General features: G+C 40.2%; 3 protein-coding genes and 1 long non-coding RNA gene across 12 annotated transcripts in view; 1 reads left to right on the plus strand and 3 right to left on the minus strand.

Annotated features, from left to right (window-relative positions):
• Positions 1-1,418: 1,418 nt before the first annotated feature.
• LOC128266135 (carcinine transporter) lies at positions 1,419-8,032 on the minus strand. Of its 4 annotated transcripts, none has more exons than XM_053002427.1 (11): positions 7,939-8,032; positions 6,994-7,118; positions 5,950-6,435; positions 5,776-5,894; positions 4,947-5,109; positions 4,701-4,877; positions 4,477-4,626; positions 3,807-4,031; positions 3,122-3,249; positions 2,572-2,993; positions 1,419-1,713 (listed from the first exon to the last, which is right to left on the minus strand). In XM_053002427.1, the coding sequence occupies exons 3-11, from the start codon at positions 6,255-6,257 to the stop codon at positions 1,609-1,611; spliced, it is 1,797 nt and encodes a 598-aa protein (XP_052858387.1). In that variant the 5' UTR covers positions 6,258-6,435; positions 6,994-7,118; positions 7,939-8,032; the 3' UTR covers positions 1,419-1,608. The 4 variants fall into 4 exon arrangements, with proteins under 4 accessions (XP_052858387.1, XP_052858390.1, XP_052858386.1 ...); XM_053002430.1 differs by having other exon boundaries at positions 5,950-6,483; XM_053002426.1 differs by lacking the exon at positions 7,939-8,032 and having other exon boundaries at positions 6,994-7,853.
• Positions 8,033-8,823: 791 nt separating this feature from the next.
• On the minus strand, positions 8,824-11,101 carry LOC128262271 (hssA/B-like protein 37). Its single transcript, XM_052996441.1, has one exon. It carries the CDS (start codon positions 11,099-11,101, stop codon positions 10,742-10,744), a length of 360 nt encoding a protein of 119 aa, XP_052852401.1. The 3' UTR covers positions 8,824-10,741.
• The window catches only part of LOC128262157 (sterile alpha motif domain-containing protein 5-like), a 161,720-nt gene continuing 150,054 nt past the window's right edge, over positions 10,445-22,110 (minus strand). For 2 of the 6 annotated variants that reach the window (XM_052996298.1, XM_052996265.1), the window contains 10 exons: positions 21,708-21,765; positions 20,943-21,169; positions 18,192-18,355; positions 16,389-16,470; positions 15,636-15,854; positions 14,465-14,657; positions 13,460-13,605; positions 12,668-12,951; positions 12,471-12,592; positions 10,445-11,613 (listed from right to left, as the gene is read on the minus strand). In XM_052996298.1, coding sequence (XP_052852258.1) covers positions 11,171-11,613; positions 12,471-12,592; positions 12,668-12,951; positions 13,460-13,605; positions 14,465-14,657; positions 15,636-15,854; positions 16,389-16,470; positions 18,192-18,355; positions 20,943-21,169; positions 21,708-21,765 — 1,938 coding nt within the window. In that variant the 3' untranslated portion in view covers positions 10,445-11,170. Of the gene's footprint in view, positions 11,635-12,470; positions 12,593-12,667; positions 12,952-13,459; positions 13,606-14,464; positions 14,658-15,635; positions 15,855-16,388; positions 16,471-18,191; positions 18,356-20,942; positions 21,170-21,707; positions 21,766-22,110 lie in introns of all 6 variants that reach the window. The other 4 variants (XM_052996258.1, XM_052996290.1, XM_052996281.1 and 1 more) reach the window with 3 other exon arrangements.
• LOC128262315 (uncharacterized) lies at positions 18,814-20,149 on the plus strand. Its single transcript, XR_008268336.1, has 2 exons — positions 18,814-19,289; positions 19,353-20,149. It is a non-coding gene; the product is annotated as an uncharacterized LOC128262315 (long non-coding RNA).

Raw genomic sequence — 22,110 nt, forward strand, 5'->3', positions numbered from 1 at the left:
AAAACCTGCACTTCCAAGGCCATAACTTTTCTTACAAATATCCGATTTTGAAAAGGAATGGCTCTACATGCTTGCACTTTTAAGCTCTAAGAATCTGCGTTTAAATTTTGGTTTGGAATTTTGGGTCGATTTTCTTGAAATTTTAATGATGGTACCCCTTTCCATTTTTCCAAAAATGGCTTTGCAGAAAAGTGACCTAAATACCCTTCCTTTTTTTTTCCAAAAATTGCTTTGCAGAAAAGTGACCTAAAACCTGCACTTCCAAGGCCATAACTTTTCTTACAAATATCCGATTTTGAAAAGGAATGGCTCTACATGCTTGCACTTTTAAGCTCTAAGAATCTGCGTTTTAAATTTTGGTTTGGAATTTGGGGTCGATTTTCTTGAAATTTTAATGATGGTACCCCTTTCCATTTTTCCAAAAATGGCTTTGCAGAAAAGTGACCTAAAATCTGCACTTCCAAGGCCATAACATTTCTTACAAATATCCGATTTTGAAAAGGAATGGCTCTACATGCTTGCTCTTTTAAGCTCTAAAAATCTGCGTTTAAATTTTGGTTTGCAATTTTGGGTCGATTTTCTTGAAATTTTAATGATGGTACCCTTTTCCTTTTTTTTTTCCAAAAATGGCTTTGCAGAAAAGTGACCTAAAACCTGCACTTCCAAGGCCATAACTTTTCTTACAGATATCCGATTTTGAAAAGGCATAGCTCTCTAAGTTTGTGGTTTTAAGCTCTGAAAATCTGCATTTAAATGTTGGTTTGAAAATTTGGGTCGATTTTCTTGATATTTTAATGATGGTACCCCTTTCCTTTTTTTCCAAAAATGGCTTTGCAGAAAAGTGACCTAATATTAGCACTTCTAAAGCCATAACTTTTCTTACAGATATTCGATTTTAAAAAGGCATATCTCTAAATGTTTTTGGCTTTAATTTGTACAACGGTATGTTAAATATTCTTCATCTTCTAGTGATGAAATTTAATAGTTGTTCTTATATTTGCTATTATAGTTTACGTTTTGGTAGTGCATCGCAACTTCGTCTTGCCATTTCTGTTCATTCAAATACGTTGTATTTCCCGTTTCCGCTGTCAGTTGGTTTCGGTGTTAGTGGCTGCTTACAGTTTAGCACTTGGCCAACTTCCAGCCAGAAGGAGACAGACGAAGGCGAGGGCTCAATTTCTGCAACTGGTGATAAAAATTGATACATAACATGCATAAATCAGGCGCCTGCCACGCATTACGCATACGCCATGTGTGCTGGTGGCGCACCATTTATTAAATTAGCCACAGCATTAGCCACCCCAGGTAATTTGTAAATTTCTGACAGATGCGCTGATAAACTCATTGCCGCGATTTCTTTGTGCGCCGATGGTGTGGCGCGTTCGGTGATTTGTGATTTATGCGGGTCTTATTACGGCTGCCTACATAACAATACTTTATTCGCAATACTTGGGGCCAAAAACTTAACGTAACATCACAAGGGGATCGGGAATGGCGAACGGGAATGGAATCGATTGCCGTCGAGGCGTTCGAAGGAGTTCGCCGGTCTCGGTCTCGGTCTCGAGGATTCAGAATTCAGGTTTCAGGTATTCCGGGATTTCGGGGGATTCAGGGCGCCGTCTCCGAGCGTTTGAGCCTGGCCAACTCCGGATGGGATGACAGGCTGTCGTCCTTCTCCGCCGCCGGCGGCGGTTTCGGCAGACTGAAGAATTTCTGTAAATTAAATTTGTGAAAAATGAAATTAGGCTACGGCTGCTTTGCATAATTTAGATTATAAATTAGATGTGCCAGCAGAACTCCATCGTCGTGGCTCATTGCTCATGAAGCGGAAGAAGCGGTTGCCAAACTCTCTTGCCACTTTAGAGAAAGTAATTGCAGTGAAATTGCCCCTGCTGCTTTTATATTTAGTGGCTTGTTTGCTTGCGAGATTTTTGAATTTATATATATTCCCGATTTAAGGTACATTTAAAACGCGTGTCTGATCATTTAGTTTATAAGAATGTGAAAATGTTTTTGATTTATATAAATTATTTTAATTTAAAATTACAAATCTGATGATAAGCCACAAGATTTATTAAATTTTTATATTTTTAGTTACACAGAAAAATAACGTTTCAAGTATTGATTGGTTATTTACAGGTCAGCAAACACATATAATTTTTATCATTGAATAATGTACAATTTATTTAAAAAAACAAAATAAATGTTTTGCTTTTCTCACTATTCGAACATATCAAATAGAAACTGAATTTCATCAAAACGAGTTATATTTCATATCAATTAGTTTTTCTGCGTGGCCGTTTTAAATTTATTTAGTTTTTTTTTTTAAAATGTAGAATTGGAATTATAGCGAATTTAAAAAAACAGTGATAATAAGTAATAATGATGTATAAGGAAGGGGTCCCTAAAATATTAAGTTAAAGGAAAATATTCAGAAAGTTTAAAAAACCTACTAAATTTGACGGGTTTTCTTATAAGTTACAAGAAGATTCATTAAATCAGCGGTTGTTATTAGTGTCAATATCTCGCGATATTGAAACAAATAAAAAACAGGACAATGATGGCACTTACATCGTGTCGTCCAAAGTGTTCCGCTTCCTCCATGGTGTCCGGCAGCTTCTTGTGCAGTGTCTCCGGCAGGAAGAGCGCACCGATGCCGCCCAGCAGGAAGAGGACGCCCAGGATGTAGTACGGCGCCCGGATGTCCACGTTGGTGCCCAGGTAGACCAGGTACGGGGCCAGCACTCCGATGGCGTTGGCCAGGATGGTGCCCAGAGCCACGCCCGTCTGCCGCATGCATGTGGGATAGATCTCCAGGCACTGCAGGTTCACCGTGAAGAAGGTGAGGGCGTTCAGGAACTTGATGAACGTGGCCACGTAGATCATAAGGTTCTCGTACCGCTCGTCCTTCGCATACACAATGATGGGCAGGCAGGAGACGAAGCAAACGAGGAACGATATCGAGTTGGTGAAGCGTCTGCCATACGTATCGCCTGCAAAAGAAAATGGCAACCAGGATTCACAATGGACCTGTGATGGACTGCTCCAATCAGCGCGGCGTCACGCCCCGCAGCACTAATACCCAGCACCCAACACCCAACACCCAATACCAAACACTCACCCATATAGCGACCCACAATGTAGGCGGGAATCTCCACGATGCTCTGGTACAAAAAGTTGAGGAACGGATTGCCCGCCATGCGGGAGCTGAAGAGCACCAGCGTGAAATAGGAGACGGCCACCACGCACCTGCAAGCGGAGTGAATCGCCAGTTAGACATGCAAATTGCTTTCGGTGTGAAATTCTCAATGCAGTGGAACAAAAATTGTTGCAAAATTTTTGAATTTGTATTTGAAATTTGTCAAATTAATTTGGGAGTAAAAAATAATGAAAATAAGAATAATAAATTGTTCAAAATTCATGTAAAAATAATATAGTTTCTATAACAATTTGTTTTTGGGTATTGGAAAAAATTAAATAAATACAAAGAATCAATTTAAGAACATATTTTAATTATTATTGTCAAATCTTAAAAATGTCAATAATAAATCAAATAAATAATATATTTCTTGTGCTTTAAAATTAATTTGCTGTAAAGAAAACAAAAGAAATGTCCTAAATTTTTCTCTAAGTTTAAGCCACAACTTTTTTTCTCAGAGTATCTTCGTTTCTTAACAACTGAATATTTAAGAATACATTCCTAATGCTATAAGACTATGCTCTTGTAAAAATACCAATTTATTGTCCTAAATTTGTCTCTTAATTTAAACGAAAACTTTTTCTCTGAGTTTATCGACGTTTCTCACCAACTGAAGCCCATGATGATGGTGTTGCGGGCCAGCCGCCAGCCAGCAAAGAGAGATGCGATGCCGTAGGTGACCTCTTGCTTGTCGCGACTGTAGATCTCGGCCAATTCCTTCTCGGTCATGTCAAAGCGATGGCCGTTAATTTTGGCTATCTTCTGCAGTTGGACAATGGCCTCGCGGAAACGCTGTTTGCTAATCAACCATCGGGGCGATTCGATTACGTATCTGGTTGGGAAAATTAAGATTATGTAAGGGGTTAAACGAGGATTTGAACGGTGAGTAAAGAGTTCTAAAGGTTTTATATAGAGCTTAAATGGATTTCCATTCAGGGAATACAACCATATTGGTTGTACATAAAATAATTATGTTCTATTATATCAGAATATTTTAATAAGCTTTACTAAGCTTTATTTGACATTTGTTAAGGCCTAGATTTGCTCTTCATTTCTAATGCGAATATTTTAATTTTCTATGAGTACAATTCTCACATTCTTATTTGAAAACTAAAAATTGTTTGAATTACGGTAAAGACTAGATTTGCTTTATGTTTTCTGGAAAGTTTCTTATTATTTTATAACGAGGGTAATTGAAGAACTTAAGAAGTAATTAATGTCACGATGAAAACGTGAAAGCTGATTTGATTTGGGAGGGCTTGGGCCACGTGACTTACTTGGAGAAGAGCAGGACCATTGCCGTGGGCACCGAGGTGAGCCACATGAAGGAGTCCCAGTGGCGCAGCCACCAGTAGAGCAGGGGCATCAATGTGGTGCCGATGGACCAGCCGCAGCTCTGGAAGAAGGCGATGCGACTGCGGTCCTCCCTGGACACAATTTTCGGTGGAGTGGGTGAGCAATAAAAGTTGAACGAAAAGTTTTGGGGCAAAGAAAAACTTACTCCCGCGAGATCTCCATGCCGATAATTTGGGGCGATTGAAAGAGGCTGTTGACGGTGAGGCCGACGATGCCGGACATGATGAGGAACCACGTGTACGAGCTGGTGCACATGATGGACCCGATGCGTCCCAGGGAGCAGAACACCACGCTGATGTAGTACACGAACCTGCGACCGTAACTGCCGGACAAGTGGACAAATTCAATTACCGCCGCTGCCATAACTTAGTTAGGTGGCCGTGCTACTTACGAGTCGCCCATTTGTCCCAATATAAATGAACCGGCCACCTCTGTCACACGACCCACCACGAACACATTTGTCACGAACAAATCCTTGGCGCACACCCAGTTGTGGTCCGTGGGGATGGTGCTCTCGTACCAGGTCTTGTCGTAGCTCCAGCCATTCTGGCAGGCTAAATATATAAAAAAAAAACAAAAAACGATCAACGAACGGGGAGCGTGGTCGTAAAATGCATTCGAGTGCAAAGTTGCAAATATCTATAAGGCTGAAGGAGGGGGAGGAAGAGGAGGCCAAGTAATTTCCCCACTAATCCGGCAAACGTATGTATTTACCTTCTCTTCAAAGTTGTTTGATGGAAATGATGGGTAGCTCGATAAATATTTGGCAATGAAGCCCAGTACTTGATGAGGTTTAACAGAAAGTTAAGTTAAATAAATGCTTATAAAGCAAATAAAAGAGGCACATAAATTGAGCAGGTATGACGCTCTTACGTTTTTAATTGGATTACTTTATTCGGAGCTTTAACTTGTTCAAAAATATGTTGACTTTATTAAGCATAAAAGAAAAGTTAAGTTATATTAAAATTAAAGAATTTGGAGCATTTAGTTGTGAAATATTTCTTTACTGAGTTTCCATTGAAGTTTAAGAATTTATTGTATTTAGTATTGACATATTTCATTACTGAGCTTAAATTTAAATTTATGAATTTAGTAAATGTAATACTGAAATAAGAAATTTAAAGTTAAATGTACAAATATATTTCTATAAAATATGATATTCTTTTTTAAAAAAGCTATTCCCAAAAGTCAAACAAATACCTTTATATTATTCTACTCACTTTCTGTTTTGTTTGTGCGATTGCTGGTACTCCAAGATGACCAGTCCGTGATCTCTGAGAAGTTTTGGTGGAACATTAGGCAATTGCTAAACGTCTCCCTGTCTCGGTTGTCGGCCTGTCTATTGCAAATTAATATTCGGTTCATTGAATTCGGTTGAGGTGTCCCCCACTTACTTGGGCAGCGTGATGTCGCGCCACTCCTCTATAGTAAAGTTAGTATTCTCCCTTCCCGGCACCGTGCACCAGTGATCGGGTATGTTGAGGGCCAAAATGATGTTCATGTAGATCATGGCTCCGCAAAAGGCCAAACCGCCGACAAATACGAAATTATAAAGCGTTTGATAGCGACCATGGTTGCCAGCCTTCTCCATCAAAGTCTGGAAGGGATCGTTGAACTCCGAATCGTCCACGTCCATCTGGGAAAAGTGTCCCGAGACCTGGGAGGCCTTGCGGCTGTTCGCCTGTTCCTTCTTGTCTCTCATTTTTCACTGCCAGTATGCCAAGTGGCTGTGTCTTAGTCCCCAGTCAGTCGTAGGGCCCGATAAGAAGACTAATCTTTATGGCATCTGGGCCAAAGATGGGGAGATTGCGAGGCAATTAGCTCCGGCAGATTGTCGGGGGTTCCTATTCAGACAGCTGGCGCCGATCGGTTGTTAAAATCTTTAAATTATGAATATAAAATCATGTTCGGTTATATCTCCAAACTGTCTGAAAATTATATGATTTGTTGGATTGGAAGATATAAAACCATTTATGATTAAAAGTAGCTTTAAGCTTGTGAATATAATTTTTTTTTACTCTATAATGTTTACTTTGTCAGAGATAATTTTATTTGTGAGCTTTCCGTGCATTTTTATTTATTTATTCCTTTGATAATAAGGATGTATCTCTTTACCAAAAGTATTATAAAGCAAACGTGTGCGAGATTCTAACAATACACATTCTTCACTTATCACTTCTTTAACAAATAGCATATGTTTATTTTGTGAAAATATCCATACTTATTCTGATAAAACACCTGCTTTTAGATGAGGCTACACAGAGAAAATTTGCATTTTAATATTTGAATGAAGCGTTTTACTTTTTAAATTGTTTGTTAATCCATTATCCATTATTTGTACCCAAAATGTTTTGTTTCCAATTTTAAAATGTTTCGTTCTCTATGGGTTGTCGTCAAAGGAAATATTATAAAATACAATATGGACACTTTTCACTTACCTTAACTTTTAATTGTAATCACAGGTAGTTTAAGGTTTTAATAATATATTTCATACACTTTGAAAAGATATTTTGGGTAATTTGGTTTAGATTTTTGGTTTATAGTCTTCAGCCTTCATCCCAATCTAAGGGATATTTGAAAATGTAAACGGATTTTGGCAGCTAGACCACACTTTTCACATCCCGCCGCGGAACGGTGAAACTTTTGACTTTGGCGCCTGCGAGAGCTCATCAACTGTGGCCAACACACAACGGTGCTGTTCTAAGTGCCCCAACAGTTCTGAGTGGCGACTTATCAGGCCAAGACGGGCATTATAAAACGAATTACTGATAACAGAATGTCTATCTGATATACACAAATGTATTAAACCATTGCCAGAGCCAGGCAGCGGGCACTGTGAACCTGTCCAAATTCTGACTGAAATTGGTGATTGCCCCGTTGAGCAGGTTATGTTTTTCCATGAAGCTCACGAATCTAATCACCTTTCTCCACAGCCACTGATAAGGGCACGGTGGGTCATCATGATAATCGAGGGGACAGCAAATACGAGCACAAACAGTTAACTGCCTTTTAATGAAACCGGAATTGTGTATAGTAGAGTGTAAGAAGTAGTCATAAAATTGTTTACATTTCGATTGTTGTGTCAGTTACATAAATGAAACTCTTTTGATTGATATGGGGGCCACCCGGCGATTGCAGATGCAATTTCATCTTTATGGAGGCCATAAGCCAGTAGCTCAGCGGGCTCGTAAGCCTCGCAACAGATAAGATAGCCAGACGGAGACGATTGCATTCGTCTTGGGGTTAGGAATACAGAAATATTTTTGGGGACTAGACAAAGCAAAGACACACGACTAATCCTAGGTTAAGAATACGGCCATATTTGACAAAACCCACTGCACTTGCACTTCGCTAGGATTTTATCTGAAATTCGTATTTTACACCTTATTTACTGTGGTTTCTATTTGCTTATTAGATTAAAAATACACGATTATCTTGGAGCTCTGCTCGAGCTACTGCCGCATTTGACTGTCGACTGGGACTGCGACTGAAACCAAGCCGAGAACACACGTTGATGGCAATGAGATAGAAGTCCACTTGGCTCGACTTGTGCAAATGCAATAATATCAATTTTCATATTTTCATATACTGGCCGCGCAAAAGACAAAAGCAATTTAACAATTTACTAAAGCACTTAAGCGCAAATTCAGTACCCGGTCGTCGTCGTTGGACTAGACGTTGTAAAAACTAAGCCAGCGACGACTGTCACTCTATGAATAAACATCATGATCATCATCATCGCCACCATCATCAGATTGTATAGACCTGGGATAAGGAGTGGATCTGTAAATTTAACCAGAGCATATTACGTCGGCGTTGTGCTAATCTATTGACTGTCACCGACACCAAGTCACTGCGGCCATTAGAGCGCGTCGGAGATTCAAGGGTTCCTGGTTCGGAGATCGTTTACATTTCAGTAATCATAAGTTGGGCTTGGGGCTTGGGTGAATCACTTGAGCTGGCGAGGTCACTCGGCAGCTTCCAATTGCCGGGAACTGAAAGTTTCCTCCGAATTGCTTCTTAAAGCCATTGAGGCGGTCTCTTTTGCCCGATCAAAAGCGAAATGGGGGCCTTAAGTAGAGCTCAACCCATCGAAAAATAAGTGAGAGCAGAGCCAAGGGTATGGGAAAGTCAATGCCAATAAGAGTCAATGAACGGTAATGACCATAATAACTAGAAATATACTTACTTTACTTGCAAGCCCTTGAAATAACATTTTAAATGCAACAAATATTTCCCCTAATCCCAATAATAACAAATTTCCAACATTATTTACTTTTTAGATATGTTCATTTTTATTTAAAGAATTTTACTTTGATTTATGCATAAACATGAATCATCGTTTTCCACTTTGTTTTGGTTTCTTTGAAAATTTCTTCTAAAATTTACTGAACTCTGAATACTTTAGTTTGCGCTCTCCCTTTTTTTTTACTTTGTGTATTGGAATTTTTACTGGTTTTTTGTTTTGCAATTGTAATGTGTTGACTTAATGATCAATTTTGTGGCTCCTTGTAAGGTTAAACTTTAATATTGCTTATATATTCTGTCTTTAAATTACATCATTTTACAGTGATAATTAGAAAATGCTAGCACATGCGCTGTGTGTTTGTTGTGTTCGTTTTGTGTCTGCTTCTCGTTTCGTCTTTAAATATATAAATATTCTTTTTGTTGACTTTGTTACAATTTACAGTTGAAACACTTAAATGTAGTTTGGATAGTTAAATTTAAAAAAATGCCTATAATCCGGTATTCCTCATCCGATGCGACCCACTCGTTATATATTATCTGTCTTTAACCCTTTTCTTCGTCTGGCTGTAACACGTGCGATTTGTTTGTTGTTTAAATTTGATTTAATTTATTTGCGATTAGAGTTAATTGAGTTACAATACGAATATCGATATCTTATGTTCACAAAATATGTTCAGGTTTAATTACGTTCTGAGTAGAAGTCAAAGCGTTCTTCAAATAAACTAATTTACATTTAGTCAATTGCTATATTAGAATCATATGCTCTACGCTAAGTTATGCTATACTTTAATATGTAATTTAATCAGTTTAAATTTTAATATGTTATTCGTAGTTCGTGTGCCGTGATAAATATTCGTTCATTTATTTAACTAATTGATGGAAACTGATTAAAAACATTTGCGCTGCCTGACTAATTTCATTGTCTGCTTTTGATTATCGCTAAATCGCTCATAGTGGATACGTTTTGATATCTTCTATAAGTGGCATAATAATTCTTAACTGGATCGCAATCCTATATATGTACACACGATCCGGACACGAGTCGCTCTACGATTTGAAAATATTGCTTAGCGTACATTACTTTTTCTTTGCTCGATTTTGGCAATATTCGGCATTAATTTTTACAAGTTTCTGACGGATTTGCACGATGCATTCTTCGTTCCCTTTACATTTACATTGTCCTTATACGAGTTTAACAAATTAAAATTAGTTTCGAATGGCAGTTGGTGTTCTGTTCTTTTCAACTTCTTCTTATGTTTGTATCTTTTTTCGTATATAAACATTTTGTTTCGTTTGGTTGTTAAAATTGAATTGGTCTATTGCTTGCACTCAGATTAGTGTGCCTTAAAATAGGAATCAACTTCTGTGTGTGTGGATGTTTGAGTGTCTGTTATTAAAACGTTGGAAATGAATCTATGTAAAATGCAATTCAAGTTGGACGTTTCACAATATCACGTTGAGAAATATGCATACACAAAGCAATTAAACAGTAAACAAATGGCAAATAAACAAGTCTTATTCAATACATAGCTTGAGGCTAACTAAAAATAGTCAAAACATCTTTTTGTTACGTTTCTAAGTATATAAAATTTCTCTTTCTTTTTCTGCAGATGTGTATGTTTATAAGTCTGTATTTATGTATATATATTTATATATATATATATATATATAGGTGTTACATATATTTGTGTAAATGCCAACATTATCGGAGGAAGGATTGACTGACTCTGACTAACTCTCTCTCTATCTCTTTCTAAGCACACATTCCCCACTATACCGTTCTCTTTCCCTAACTGTCTGTCTATCTCTCTCTATACATACTATACATTTGAACTGAAAGACGCATGTTGGCCTTTTGTTTTCACTATCGAATCACAGCAATTGAAATACACCTAACTCAAGGGGAGACTAAACTAAGAACTTGATGTAGTAAATGGGTTATTGATCCTCCAGCCGGTCGTCCTGATCCTGCAGCAGCTGCACTCCCACACCGCATGCTCCTGAGCCGCCACCGCCGCCGCCGCCGCCTCCTCCATTTCCTGCCAGGCCACCACTACTGCTCGTATTCTTGCGCAGGTGATTGCGCAGCATCACCAGGTTGCGGTTCAGTGGCAGATTGCTGGACAGGCCCGAACTCGGGGCATGTGGCAGCGTGTTGCAGATGTTGCCCAGCGGCGCCGAATGGGCGGTTGGCGAGGTGGCCGTGGCCAGGCTGTGGTGGGGCGTCAGGGTGCCGGTGCAGGGTGCATGGCTTAGACCAAGACCAAGACCAAGGCCCATTCCCATGCCCATGCCCATGCTCGAGTTCGAGCCCGAGCCCGAGCCCACGCCCAGCAGCAGCTCGTGGGCCAGTATGGTGGGCAAATGTTAAGTGCTGCTCTTCAGCGGACCCGACGATAGCGAACTGCTGCTGACCCCCGAATCGCTCGACTTCTCGCTAAGCCCGCCACGCGTGAGCGTATCGTCCGCCATAAGGCCGTTGCCGCCGAGAAAGGACTTCTTCCCCAGGCGACCGCCACCCGGGAGAGTGGCCTTGAACGGATTATCCTTGCAGCGGCGGGCGCTCTCCACGCGCTTCATTATCTCGCTGGAGCACTTGGTCACCACATCGTCCAGGCTGTTCGATTCGTCCGTCGAATTTACCGCCTGTGTGGGTGTCTGCGAACTGGGCAGCGGCGATCCCTCGTAGCAGCCAGAGTCGCGGGGAAAGTGCCGACGGCCAAAGGGCGAGGCACCGTGCTTGATGTTGATGTTGTTCAGCCGCGCCTCATCATTTTCTGAGCTGGAGCCGGCTATGTCCACATCGGAGCCTGTGCGGGCGAAATTTGTAGCTGTGAGTATGCGTGGGTGTGTGTTGGAATGGGTTGTTTTTAGTACGAGGTGAGATTGGGTTAGGTTAGGCTTTATCAACAGTTGGTTTACTTAAGCAATGACTCAAACAAAAGGGCGAACGCAAGAACAAGTATTTGAAACTATCTTATAATACCGCACTTATGGCCACAATCAACTTATCAGCATTCTCTTTATAGGCCCTCGAAGAGCCGATAAAAAATACAATGTATTTTAGATTGCCCAATAAAGTTAAGATTTAAAATTATGAATTTCACAATTCCTTAAAAGGTGACGTTAATTTGAACTTTGTTTTTAAAGCTATATACGCAATATTGACTTGTCGTGAAGCAATCAGTCTATTAACCAGGTTAAATATATGTTTATAAAGTCAATATTCAAAAACTAAACAAAATGAGTGCTAGAATTAACTAAGACAAGTCTTAAATTAAATTTGATTAATTTATTTATATATTTATTCTTCAAAACCTAAGATAAATCGAATTTGAGTGTAGTTGCTTACGATTTGTTAAATTTAATATCTAATCTAAATCTAAATGCGGAACTTTATTAATATTTAGTCTTAAAGGTATTAGTATTGTACCCATTTTAAAAATGTACTTAAAGGTTTGAAGTCTATGTTCAAAACCTTAGATAAAACGAATTTGTTTGTAGTTTTTTTTACAGTTTGTAATAACAAATAATCATAAAATCCAAATCTAAGCACACATTATTAAACCCACAAGTTTCATGCGTTCGCCTTACTGAAATGCAATCATTGCATAAATAAAGCCCTTATTTAGGTATTTAAAAAGGAACTTTTGGTTGCTAAACTTACATTCAATGTCATGCAGCAGCTGCACAGCCGTCAGCAGCTTGGCTCGATGCTCCTGATTGAGAATGCCCAGATAGTCCAGGTCGGCGGGTTCCAGCTCCTTGAAGAGTTCGAGGTCCTCGTAGCTGCAAATGGAACGATAGGTGAAACAATCCAACAAAAAATATTGTTGGTAAATTTGTTTCATCTACACCACTTACCCGTTAAGCACGAACACGGAGGTGTACTCCTTGAGTCCGATGCGAATCAGCAGGTCCTCCACGGAGCAGGGTCCCCCATTGTGGCTGCTGCTGCCGTTGCCATTGCCGATCATTGGATTAGCCAAACGGGAGCCGGGGGCCAGCGTCTTGCTGCTGGAGTTCTTCATGCGCTGCTCCGGCAGCACCTCCACGTTGATGAACTTGAAGTGGCCCACGCGGCCGTGGCATCGTCCCTTCCAAATGCCCGAGGCGTTCATCGACAGCACATCAATAAGCTCGCCCTTCTGCAGATGCGAGCACAAAATTATTAGATTAGCATGCTTCGAGAAATCCTTTTGAGTAGTTAGGAAAGCATCTTAATAGCCAACAAAAAAATAAAAAACACATATTTTTAAAGGGCTATTGAAAATGATATCAGATTATTTAAAAAAGCTTTTTCAGATTTAACTTAATTTTTATTGGAATATTTAAAAAAGGACACTGGTAAAAATAAAACGTCGTACCTAAGTCCAAAAATTTAATATTTTCGAATTAATTTGCAACCATTCCGTTTTTAGTTACTTTAATTATGGAAATCCTACAATTTTGTAAATATTTTCGAAACAGATTTTAACATTTGAAAAGTTCATTTAAATTTAAAACATAGTTTTAATTATGGAATAAATAATTAAAGGAAACATATTATATTTATTTTGTATATAAATGAAATAAATCGTTTTCAAAATTGCTAGAGATTTCTATTCCTGTATGCAATTAAGTGTTCAAAGGACCCTTGACGTTTCACCAACTCACCTTGAATTTGAGTGCCTCCTTGTCGTAGGGATTGGGCAAACTATCCACGAGGGCCTTGGCCTTGCAGATGCAGCTGGCCATCGAGGTGCGATCCTCGGCCGAAATCGAGCTGTGCGGACTGCCGGGACGAACTAGCGCTTGGGTGCCTGTGGGCGAAGGGATTCGGAGAGGAAGGGGGGGAGATTGATAAATATTTACCCTGCTTTTTTGGGCCAAAGTTTGTCCTGGCAAATTTCCAATTAATGCGCCCACAGCCAATTAGCCGCAGGACCCAAGGAATTTACTATGGACAAACACCCAGCCATGCATGCTTGCCCCACTCACACTCATTCGTTTGGTTAATTAAAAACTTTTCAAATATTTTTACACACACCCCCACAAACCTACACACACACACACACACACACACCCCCGAAAATATTCAAATATGCACTTGAAGTTTTCCATTATTTTTCTGGGCACTGTGTTGTTTTCTTTGCGTTGCTTTTGGTTTGGTTTGCTGGCCAAAGCTTTTGGCTAATCCTTGCTTTGTGTCCTGGACACATGAAAAATAAAGTATTTTTCCTTGCACTTTTCAAAGTTGCCACCCATTGTAGCGTAGTCCTCTTGCTACGTTGATGTTGCCTTTTATTTGGCCAAAAAGTTTTGTTCATTAAAAAGGAAGCGGTTGCCCTTCATTTAACCACGCCCCAGACATTGCAATCTTTGCCCCTTTTTGACCCCCCCAAAAAAAAGGCAACAGCAGCAGCAAGTGCATTAAAAATTCATTAAGTTTGCAAAATTTGAAGGAGCAACAAAAAACCGCAACAAGAACTACAACTGTTAATAGACCAATATGCAAGCCAGCAAGCAGGCAAGTCAGTCTGGGAATTTTTCCATGGAGCAGAGCACCAATGCTGCAGACTTGCAGACAAAATCAAACCCGAAAACTCTAAATTGCCAGCTCAGAGCTCAGACAAAGATACACAGATATCCGCACTTGCTACTACTCCTATCCGTACTTACTCGAACCGGATGCGCTGGGCAAACTTTCCACGGAGCTGGCCGAACAGGCAAACGCCTGATCGCTCATGCTGCCACGGTCGGTATTATCTTGGGAATTGCTAAAATCCCTCGACGTATCCTTTGTGGCAACAAAGTTTCGTCCATTCTCATTAAATGCGCCAATTTCCTTTGCCGAGCTACGCATCTCGCCCGACTGACAATCCCCAAACAAGCCAAGCCGCCCAGCGCCGTAGTGAAAGTTATCCATTATTTTTTTTTTTTTTTTTTTGTTATCCGTGTCGTCGTCAGCGTTGTGCAATAAATTGCATGTCGAAGGGTAGAGCCGCACCAGAACACCAGAAACAGAACAAGAACAGCAGGAAAGTTTTGTTAGTTAAATCATTAAAAAGTTTAAAACGAACATACCAATACGCCCAGGAAGAGAAGGGACTTGGCTTTGCTTACACAGAGCGTCAAAAGAGTTAACTATTAATTGAATTTTTCTATATTTGCTGTCGAATGCAAAGACAATAAAGTCTCAAATTAAATGGTTTAAATAAGAAACTAATATTAAAAATAAAAATAAAAAAATAAAAATTAGTGCTTTTTATCTATTTAGCAAACGTAATTTTTATGCAAACTTATATTTGAAAACCCCAATAAAGACAGAAATCTAACTATAAGTTTTTTTCTGTGTAAGATTTATGTTTGAGTGCAGTCAGCATTAGTTTTGCTTTGCCATAAGCCTTTACCTCCTAAAGCTGGACACCATAAAACTTTGCTCATATTTTTTGGCAGGCCTCGACTCGCATCGCATCGAAAGTTTTGCCGAGATGAACTTTCACTTTTACGACCCCGCCGCCAAAAACAGTGCAAGCGGCCATAAAAACTCATTAAACTGGCATTTGCATTTAGAGTGCATGTCGCGGCGGCCAAGAGGAGTTTAGGTTTAGGTCGAGCCGGGCCATAATGTGGCTTTCGGGCCGAGGTCTAGTTGAGGCCAATTGCATATGCAAACGGCCAATGGGCAATGGCCAATTGGCAATGGGCAATCTGGCTAATTACAAAATGTGTCAACAAAATCTCTGTGGTGACTGCATCTCAATGCACTTCTCTCCATCTCTTCCTGCAGAAACCGGTTTCTGTTTTCCTGTGGCATTGGGCATTAAGCATTAGCGTTTAATTAACTTACATGATGCACCGTGGCCTTTTGGCAAATGGTGTTCGCCTTGCCGTGCGGCAGTCCGTTCTTTTTGGCCTTGGCGGCCAGGAGGCTGGGCGGCAGGCATCCGTGACCCCGGGTCACTCCGATGTCCTCGTAATCCGACGAGGGACTGGGCGACAGCGATGGCGACTCCCCGATTCCGCCGCTTAAGGTCCTATAGCGGGCCGTGCAGTTGTTGGTGCCAATCTGAAAAGGGTGAAAAGGGGCGTTAGAAAAGCGGATTGAGTGCGTTTCCATATTAGCCAAGTTAGGGCAAGTCAACTTTGCAAATGAAATGGTCAGGACCAGCGACCCCCTCCATTCGACATTCCAAGTACAAATCCAAACCAATAGCATTTGCCGTTCGTATTCAGACAACGTTTAGCTGGCTTAAGTGCCAACTCCGACTCCGGGAAAACAAGGAAAAAATACTAAAAACCCGGAATGAGGATGGGGAAAAACTTGGCTAAAAAGCTTTTCAAGTTTGTGTGCGTTCCTCGTTTTTATTTCCCTCTATCTACGTGCATTTCTGCTATCGTCCACTTTCGACCAGACGACATTGGCCAAATGCGAAGTTTGTTTGTCACAAAGAGCACTTAATCAATTTAGACGCATTCAGATGCAGTCGCCCGCCAAGCGTAGTTTGGAATTGGAGTCGTTGATGGAGGAGTAGTAGCGGCCAAAGCCAAAGCTGCAAGTTAAATGAGCCCGATCCGGGTGGAAATCGCTTTCTGCACTTACCGACACCGCACTGAGCCTGGAGGTAACGCTTTGTAGGTCTGAGATGGAGCCCGCATAGTCGCCGCTCTCACGATCATGAGATCTGCAATAAAATAAGACAAATGTTAGACAAAGATAATCACATTTAAATAGTTACTTTATTAGTGCGCTCACTAAGCTAAAAAGTTAATCATTCACTTTAGCCTTTAAAACACATGTGCCATGTTTAAATTAATAATATTTCTTCTTTCTAAAACTTGATAAAAATAAATGCACAAGTAAAAAAAATCTGGAAGCTTTAAACGGATTATAGTGTTTATGTTACTCAACCAACAGTGCTAAGTCTATTAAAATAAACATTTAATCTCATTTAAACAATATCCATTTCACTTCTCACTTTTTATATTCCTTACAAACGAAATCTTCTTAAAACGTCATGTCAATAGAAAAACCTGATCTGAAAATTGCCTTCTATAATGGCCAAAAAAAAAACTTTAAAAATCGAAAAACGGCAAACATTTTGATGGCAAACAATAACCGAGGGAAGGCAAAATAAGGTGTCGGGCCGAAAGGTTGAGATATACACGACCCGAGGTCGAGTGGCAAACAAAGGTCATATAAATAAATACTTGATATCTTTTTTTTCTTATTTTTTTCTTTTTCTTGCTTGGCAGATTTTCCTTTTGCCATTTCGCTTCAACACTGTTGAGATTTTCACTTTTGGTTGCCTTTGCTGTTTGTTTTCCACCTTCCCTTTTTTTTCCCATTCTCCCGGTTGGATTTCCCTCCCATTTCGTGAGAAGGAAAAGTTTTCTTTTCGTTTGGCTCGTTTGTGGCCCCAGCGGCGCACGAGGCGTATAAGTTATTTCAGCAACTCCTTTTGTATGCGTACGTGTGGAAAACGCGCAGGGTTTTCGTTTCGTTTTCCATCCAGCCCTCCTGGTTTTATTTTTATTCGCCGCTGTCTACCTAGCTGGCTGGCTGATTGAGGAGCTGGCGCTCTGACTTGTGGATTGGCGTTGAAGTAGCAATAATGCCATTTCATTCAAGTGTCCCCGGCCTGTCCTTGCTCTTATTGCTTTCGGAAACCTCTTTTCGAGGCTCCAGGATCCAGAATCCTTATATATATATATAGATATATCGAAAGTGTGTGGCATGCGTAACAATATGAAATTGATGACTTTCGCATCGATGCGTTTCGTTATGTGTGCCGTCTGCCATTCAAGTTGGTTCCTCGTTCGTCACTCACTCTGTCAGTCACTAATTCCCTCATTCAAACCCCCATTCATTCATTCATTCGTTCGTTCAATCGGCTGGCTGCAGACCGTTGATAACCGCACTAATGAAGTGAAGTCTACCCTTTTTTCTAGCTGCTTTTTTTACTCTCAGTCTGTTTGTCTGGAGTTTTGGGACCTTTGCGTGTGTGTGTGCACCTTTTCGGATTGACAAATAAATACGACTTGAAGAAGCTGTTTGATTGCTTTCGCCTTGGTCAGCTATTAGTGTTTGCTGGTCCAAAAGCTAGGCCTTTTCACGCCACACTGGGCTCGTTTGTGGCACAGTTTTATGGTTCAATGATCCTTCTGCCTACCACTGCTTTGAAGTGCGGAAAAGGGTTCGTTTGGCAATTGTGTTTGCCATATCATAACTGCCCACTCTAAAGGGCTTCACTTTATTTATTAATGCGCCACCTTCGTGTCGGCCCCTTTGGCCATAAACTCAACTGCAAATAATAATGGCAATCAACAACCGGCCAATGCCCCCCCCTCATTCCCAAATCCACCTGATATTTTTCCTGCCCCGAAGGGCCTTAGCCTTACTCACCTGGCGTGCGTTAAGGGTATTATTGTCGGTGGATTTGGCGGCTGCTGCGGCACGATAAGACCTCTACGCGGCGGTCCACGTTGCGGCAATGAAATATCTCCGGCGGATCTTAATGAAATTACGCCCGTGCTCTCGCGGTTGTTCGAGAAGCGCACACGGCCACCCTGGAAAAAAAGCGGAGAAGAAAACGGTGAGTGAGGGGCATACATACACTGGGGGAAAAACGCCATCTAAAATCGAGAAACAAAATATTTATAATAAGAAATTTTGCATCTAAGATTGCATGTAATAAAATTTGCTTAAATACTTTTAATTCTAATTGTATGTGTGGAATGGAATATTGCCAAGATTTATAAACTTAAATACACTTAAACTAAATTAACCTATAAGGATTCTTAAAAAAGCTTTCATTGTAAACATTTCATTCGTAACTTATTTGTCTTACTTAGATTATGTGTAACCAAAGTCATTTAAATATTCCTAAGTAATTTTTGATACTAAAGTTTCTTTCATTCTTTTTGTGTTATGTTATTTATGTTATTTTAAAGTTTAGCTGGATGTTCATATAAACTATTATTGTGTAGCTATATTTTTGTTTTTGTTTTTTGTATTTTTGTGAGAATTTTTGTCAGTGCATATATTCGTGAAGGGAGAGGGAGATAGAGTGCGCACAACATGGGATTAGCATTCAAGTAGAATTTGTTGGCCGCTGTAGAGCAACAAAATTATGAAAAATTAACAAAGTTATAAAACTTTATGAGGCCGTGAGAGAGGAGCGAGTTTATTTGCTGTTGCGGCTGCTGCTGTTGTTGGTTTCACTGTACTTTTACGTGCAGCTGTTGTTGTTGCACTGATTTTATGTGGCTGCCGGTTTCAGCTTGGAATTTTAAATTTAGTGAACACAAATTTGGTTTTCTTTTCGCACATTTTTTTTTTTTTTTTGGTTTTTGCGTATGTTTGTTTGGCAACGGAGGGAATTGCAAAGTTTTCTCGTTTTTAATTTAGGCAATGCAGAAAAGTTTTGGGTGCGCGCACAGGGGGCCATGGAAAAATACTCCAATCTGAATTAGATTTTGCGAAGCGAGCGAGCGTATCGGCGTGAGTGCTAAAGGTTTTTTAGCCTTTCGGGTTGGTTTAATCCTCAATATTTTGGGTATGCAGAGTCGGCTGAAATTGGTTTGATGACACACAGAGAGCCATATATCATGTCCAGTTTCTGATCAAAGGCTGCTGACTGACGGACCCAACCAAACCAACAACAATTCAATTTCAATGCATTATCTCTGGCAACTTCGGTCCGTTAAGCAGCCACAACTGCGCGCGCTTAACCTTTTTCGGGAACCGCAAAAGTTTCATTTCAATTTTAAACAAATTTCGTGGCCACATCAAAGCGGCTGAAAAGCAAACCGAAACCGAACCGAAACCGAAAGAGGCCCACGCCACAAAAGGCCCCTGAGAGTTGGCGCTGAGTGATTTCAATTGACTAAGAAAACAAATTCCCCCGATAACTTGCCTAATGCGTTCCGACAAAAGCGCAACTCCCCGGGAAATGCGAGGGGGGGGCCAAAAACCAAGGGGCAAAGAAAATTATGCAAAAGGAAAAGTCTCAAGATGGCGACGTCTTTCGCAGAGTTTTTCCACCCCCCCACCCAAACTCCTCCTGTTTTCCAGGATCAATCCACAATCAGACTAAGAGAGAGAGAGAGAGTCAAAGTCGAGCAAGTCAACAAGAATTATGCACTTTTTGACTGTCAATAAAAATAAAGTGAGTTCGAGTCGCAGTTTGTCCTGGAGTTATGCACACAGGCAAAGGAACGACGACGAATTGCCAAAGGACATGGACATACAATTCAAAGTGGGTAGAAATCAATGCGCCAGCACAAAAATATATTCAGCGTATAATTTAATAAAGCAAATAGAAGAAAGCCACAAAGCGAAAATCGCTGAAGAAATCCAAACTCAACACGGGGGTAAAAATAAAAAAAAATGTATAGGAGCGGAAACTCCCTCACAACTTTTGTGGCTGGCTTGATTCCACAGAGAAATCAAAGCGGGTTGCAGCTGAAATTGGTATAGAAACGGGTATTGGATCGGGTTTTGGCGCTCGGCTCGAAGGACTCCTCCTTCTTCTTCGCTTGGTAACAAGGATTAACGGCGTCACAGGATGCGGCGCATAAATTTCAAATGTGATTGCAACTGCGACAATGTTGGCGCTGCCATTTTTTTTTAAGAGTTTAAAAGGTTGACACAAACCGCATTGAACTATTCATAGAAATGTCAAAAATCACTATTAAGGGAGCGAAAATTTTTTATATATCTTCATTGGTTGAAATGCAGTATATTCAAGTTGATATTTGAACAGTTTAAATTTAAATAATTTTTTTTAGATTTTAAAATTCTAAAAAAAATCAATTGAAAATATAAAAAAAGGTTTTTTTTTTTATGTTTAAAAACAACTGCAATAATTGGATTTACTGCGATTATTATTACCAGGGTAATGTCTTTTCTTTATCTATCTATTTAGGTTTATCTTTCTCCTATGACTAGGCAATGAACTTATTAATAATATGTTGAATAAATAAACCTCATTTCACATTTTATTTGCGCAAGAGGTCCACTAAAAAAGTAAAAATCTGATAATACACTTGTTTAAAGTCCTTGGTTCACCTCTTTAATTATTATTTACTTATACTTATACTCTTAAAGTGTTTTATGACATAAAATAATATTTTTTTTTATCAAGATTCTCACCTGAATAGTGGCAGCTGGTCCGCAGTTGAGCCCGGCCATGAGAAAGTCATCGGGATCGCTCTCGTAGGGCGGCTCGTCATACCAATGACCTTGATGATGCAGCGCACTCACCGCATAATGGGCCGCACCCCCGCCTCCTCCGCCACCCACTCCAATGGGCATGCCCAATCCGGCGATGCCCATGCCGGCGCCCGTTCTCAGCGCCTCGTCATACATGTACGTATCGTCTGCAAGGAGAATAAACCGAGTTTAGCAGCCGCAAAGTAAGGCTTAGGATTAGGTTCAAGAGGAAAAAAATGGGGACGGGGAAGGAGGAAAACTTTCAAAACTTTTTGCCAGCGCCCGAAAAATATGCAGAGCCAGCAGACGACTGGCTGCAACACAATATTATTATACGCTATGTTGCACACAAAACTTGCAATGCCATTTGCCGCCACATGCGAGCCGAGCAAGTTGCTCCTACGGAGTCTAAAGTCCGTGGTCCGGAGTCCGTAGTCCGGGGCTTATGTTCGGATTCTGGTCCGGAAACGGACATAAGATTTTATGCTCGCTTATGCATGTGACGCTCGCCAGACGGGCGGACCAGCCACGCCCCCTTTTTGGCCTTTGCAGCGCAAAGCAGTTGCAACTTGCAACAGAAGCACTTCAAGTGTAAAATTCCTGGCTGCATACTTTTCGGGCCACTCGCCTATATTTTCCCGATTTTCCACTAGTTTTCCTTTATCCATCTTTTGTCGTTTCGTTTTGATTTGTTTTTTTACTTACCCATGCGTCCTTCTCCTCGACTCATTTGCAAAAGTCCCTGTCGAATGTCACGCAGGATCTGTGAGACAGAAAAGAAAATTGCATTAGTTCAAAGGAATTAATTAAAAATTTTTAGATGTGACTTTTCTTTGACCAAACAGTTATATATTGGTCAGACAGAAATTAAACTTTCATCAGCTCAAAGAAATTTATTTTAATTTTTTAAGCGATTTTAGTTTTTATTTTGTATTGGACACTTTCTACTATTTTGTTGTGTAATAATTTATTAGTAATACATTTACTCAAAAATTGATAACATTTTTATTTAACCAAACAACCCACATGCGTTTATTTCAATCAGGGCTAATCAGCAACTTGTGACAACTTTTTTTTTGGTTAGAGAAAGTCTGGTCCTCATTTTGGC

This window comes from Drosophila gunungcola, chromosome 3R, assembly GCF_025200985.1.
Source record: "Drosophila gunungcola strain Sukarami chromosome 3R, Dgunungcola_SK_2, whole genome shotgun sequence".
Classification (NCBI taxonomy): Eukaryota; Metazoa; Arthropoda; class Insecta; order Diptera; family Drosophilidae; genus Drosophila; species Drosophila gunungcola.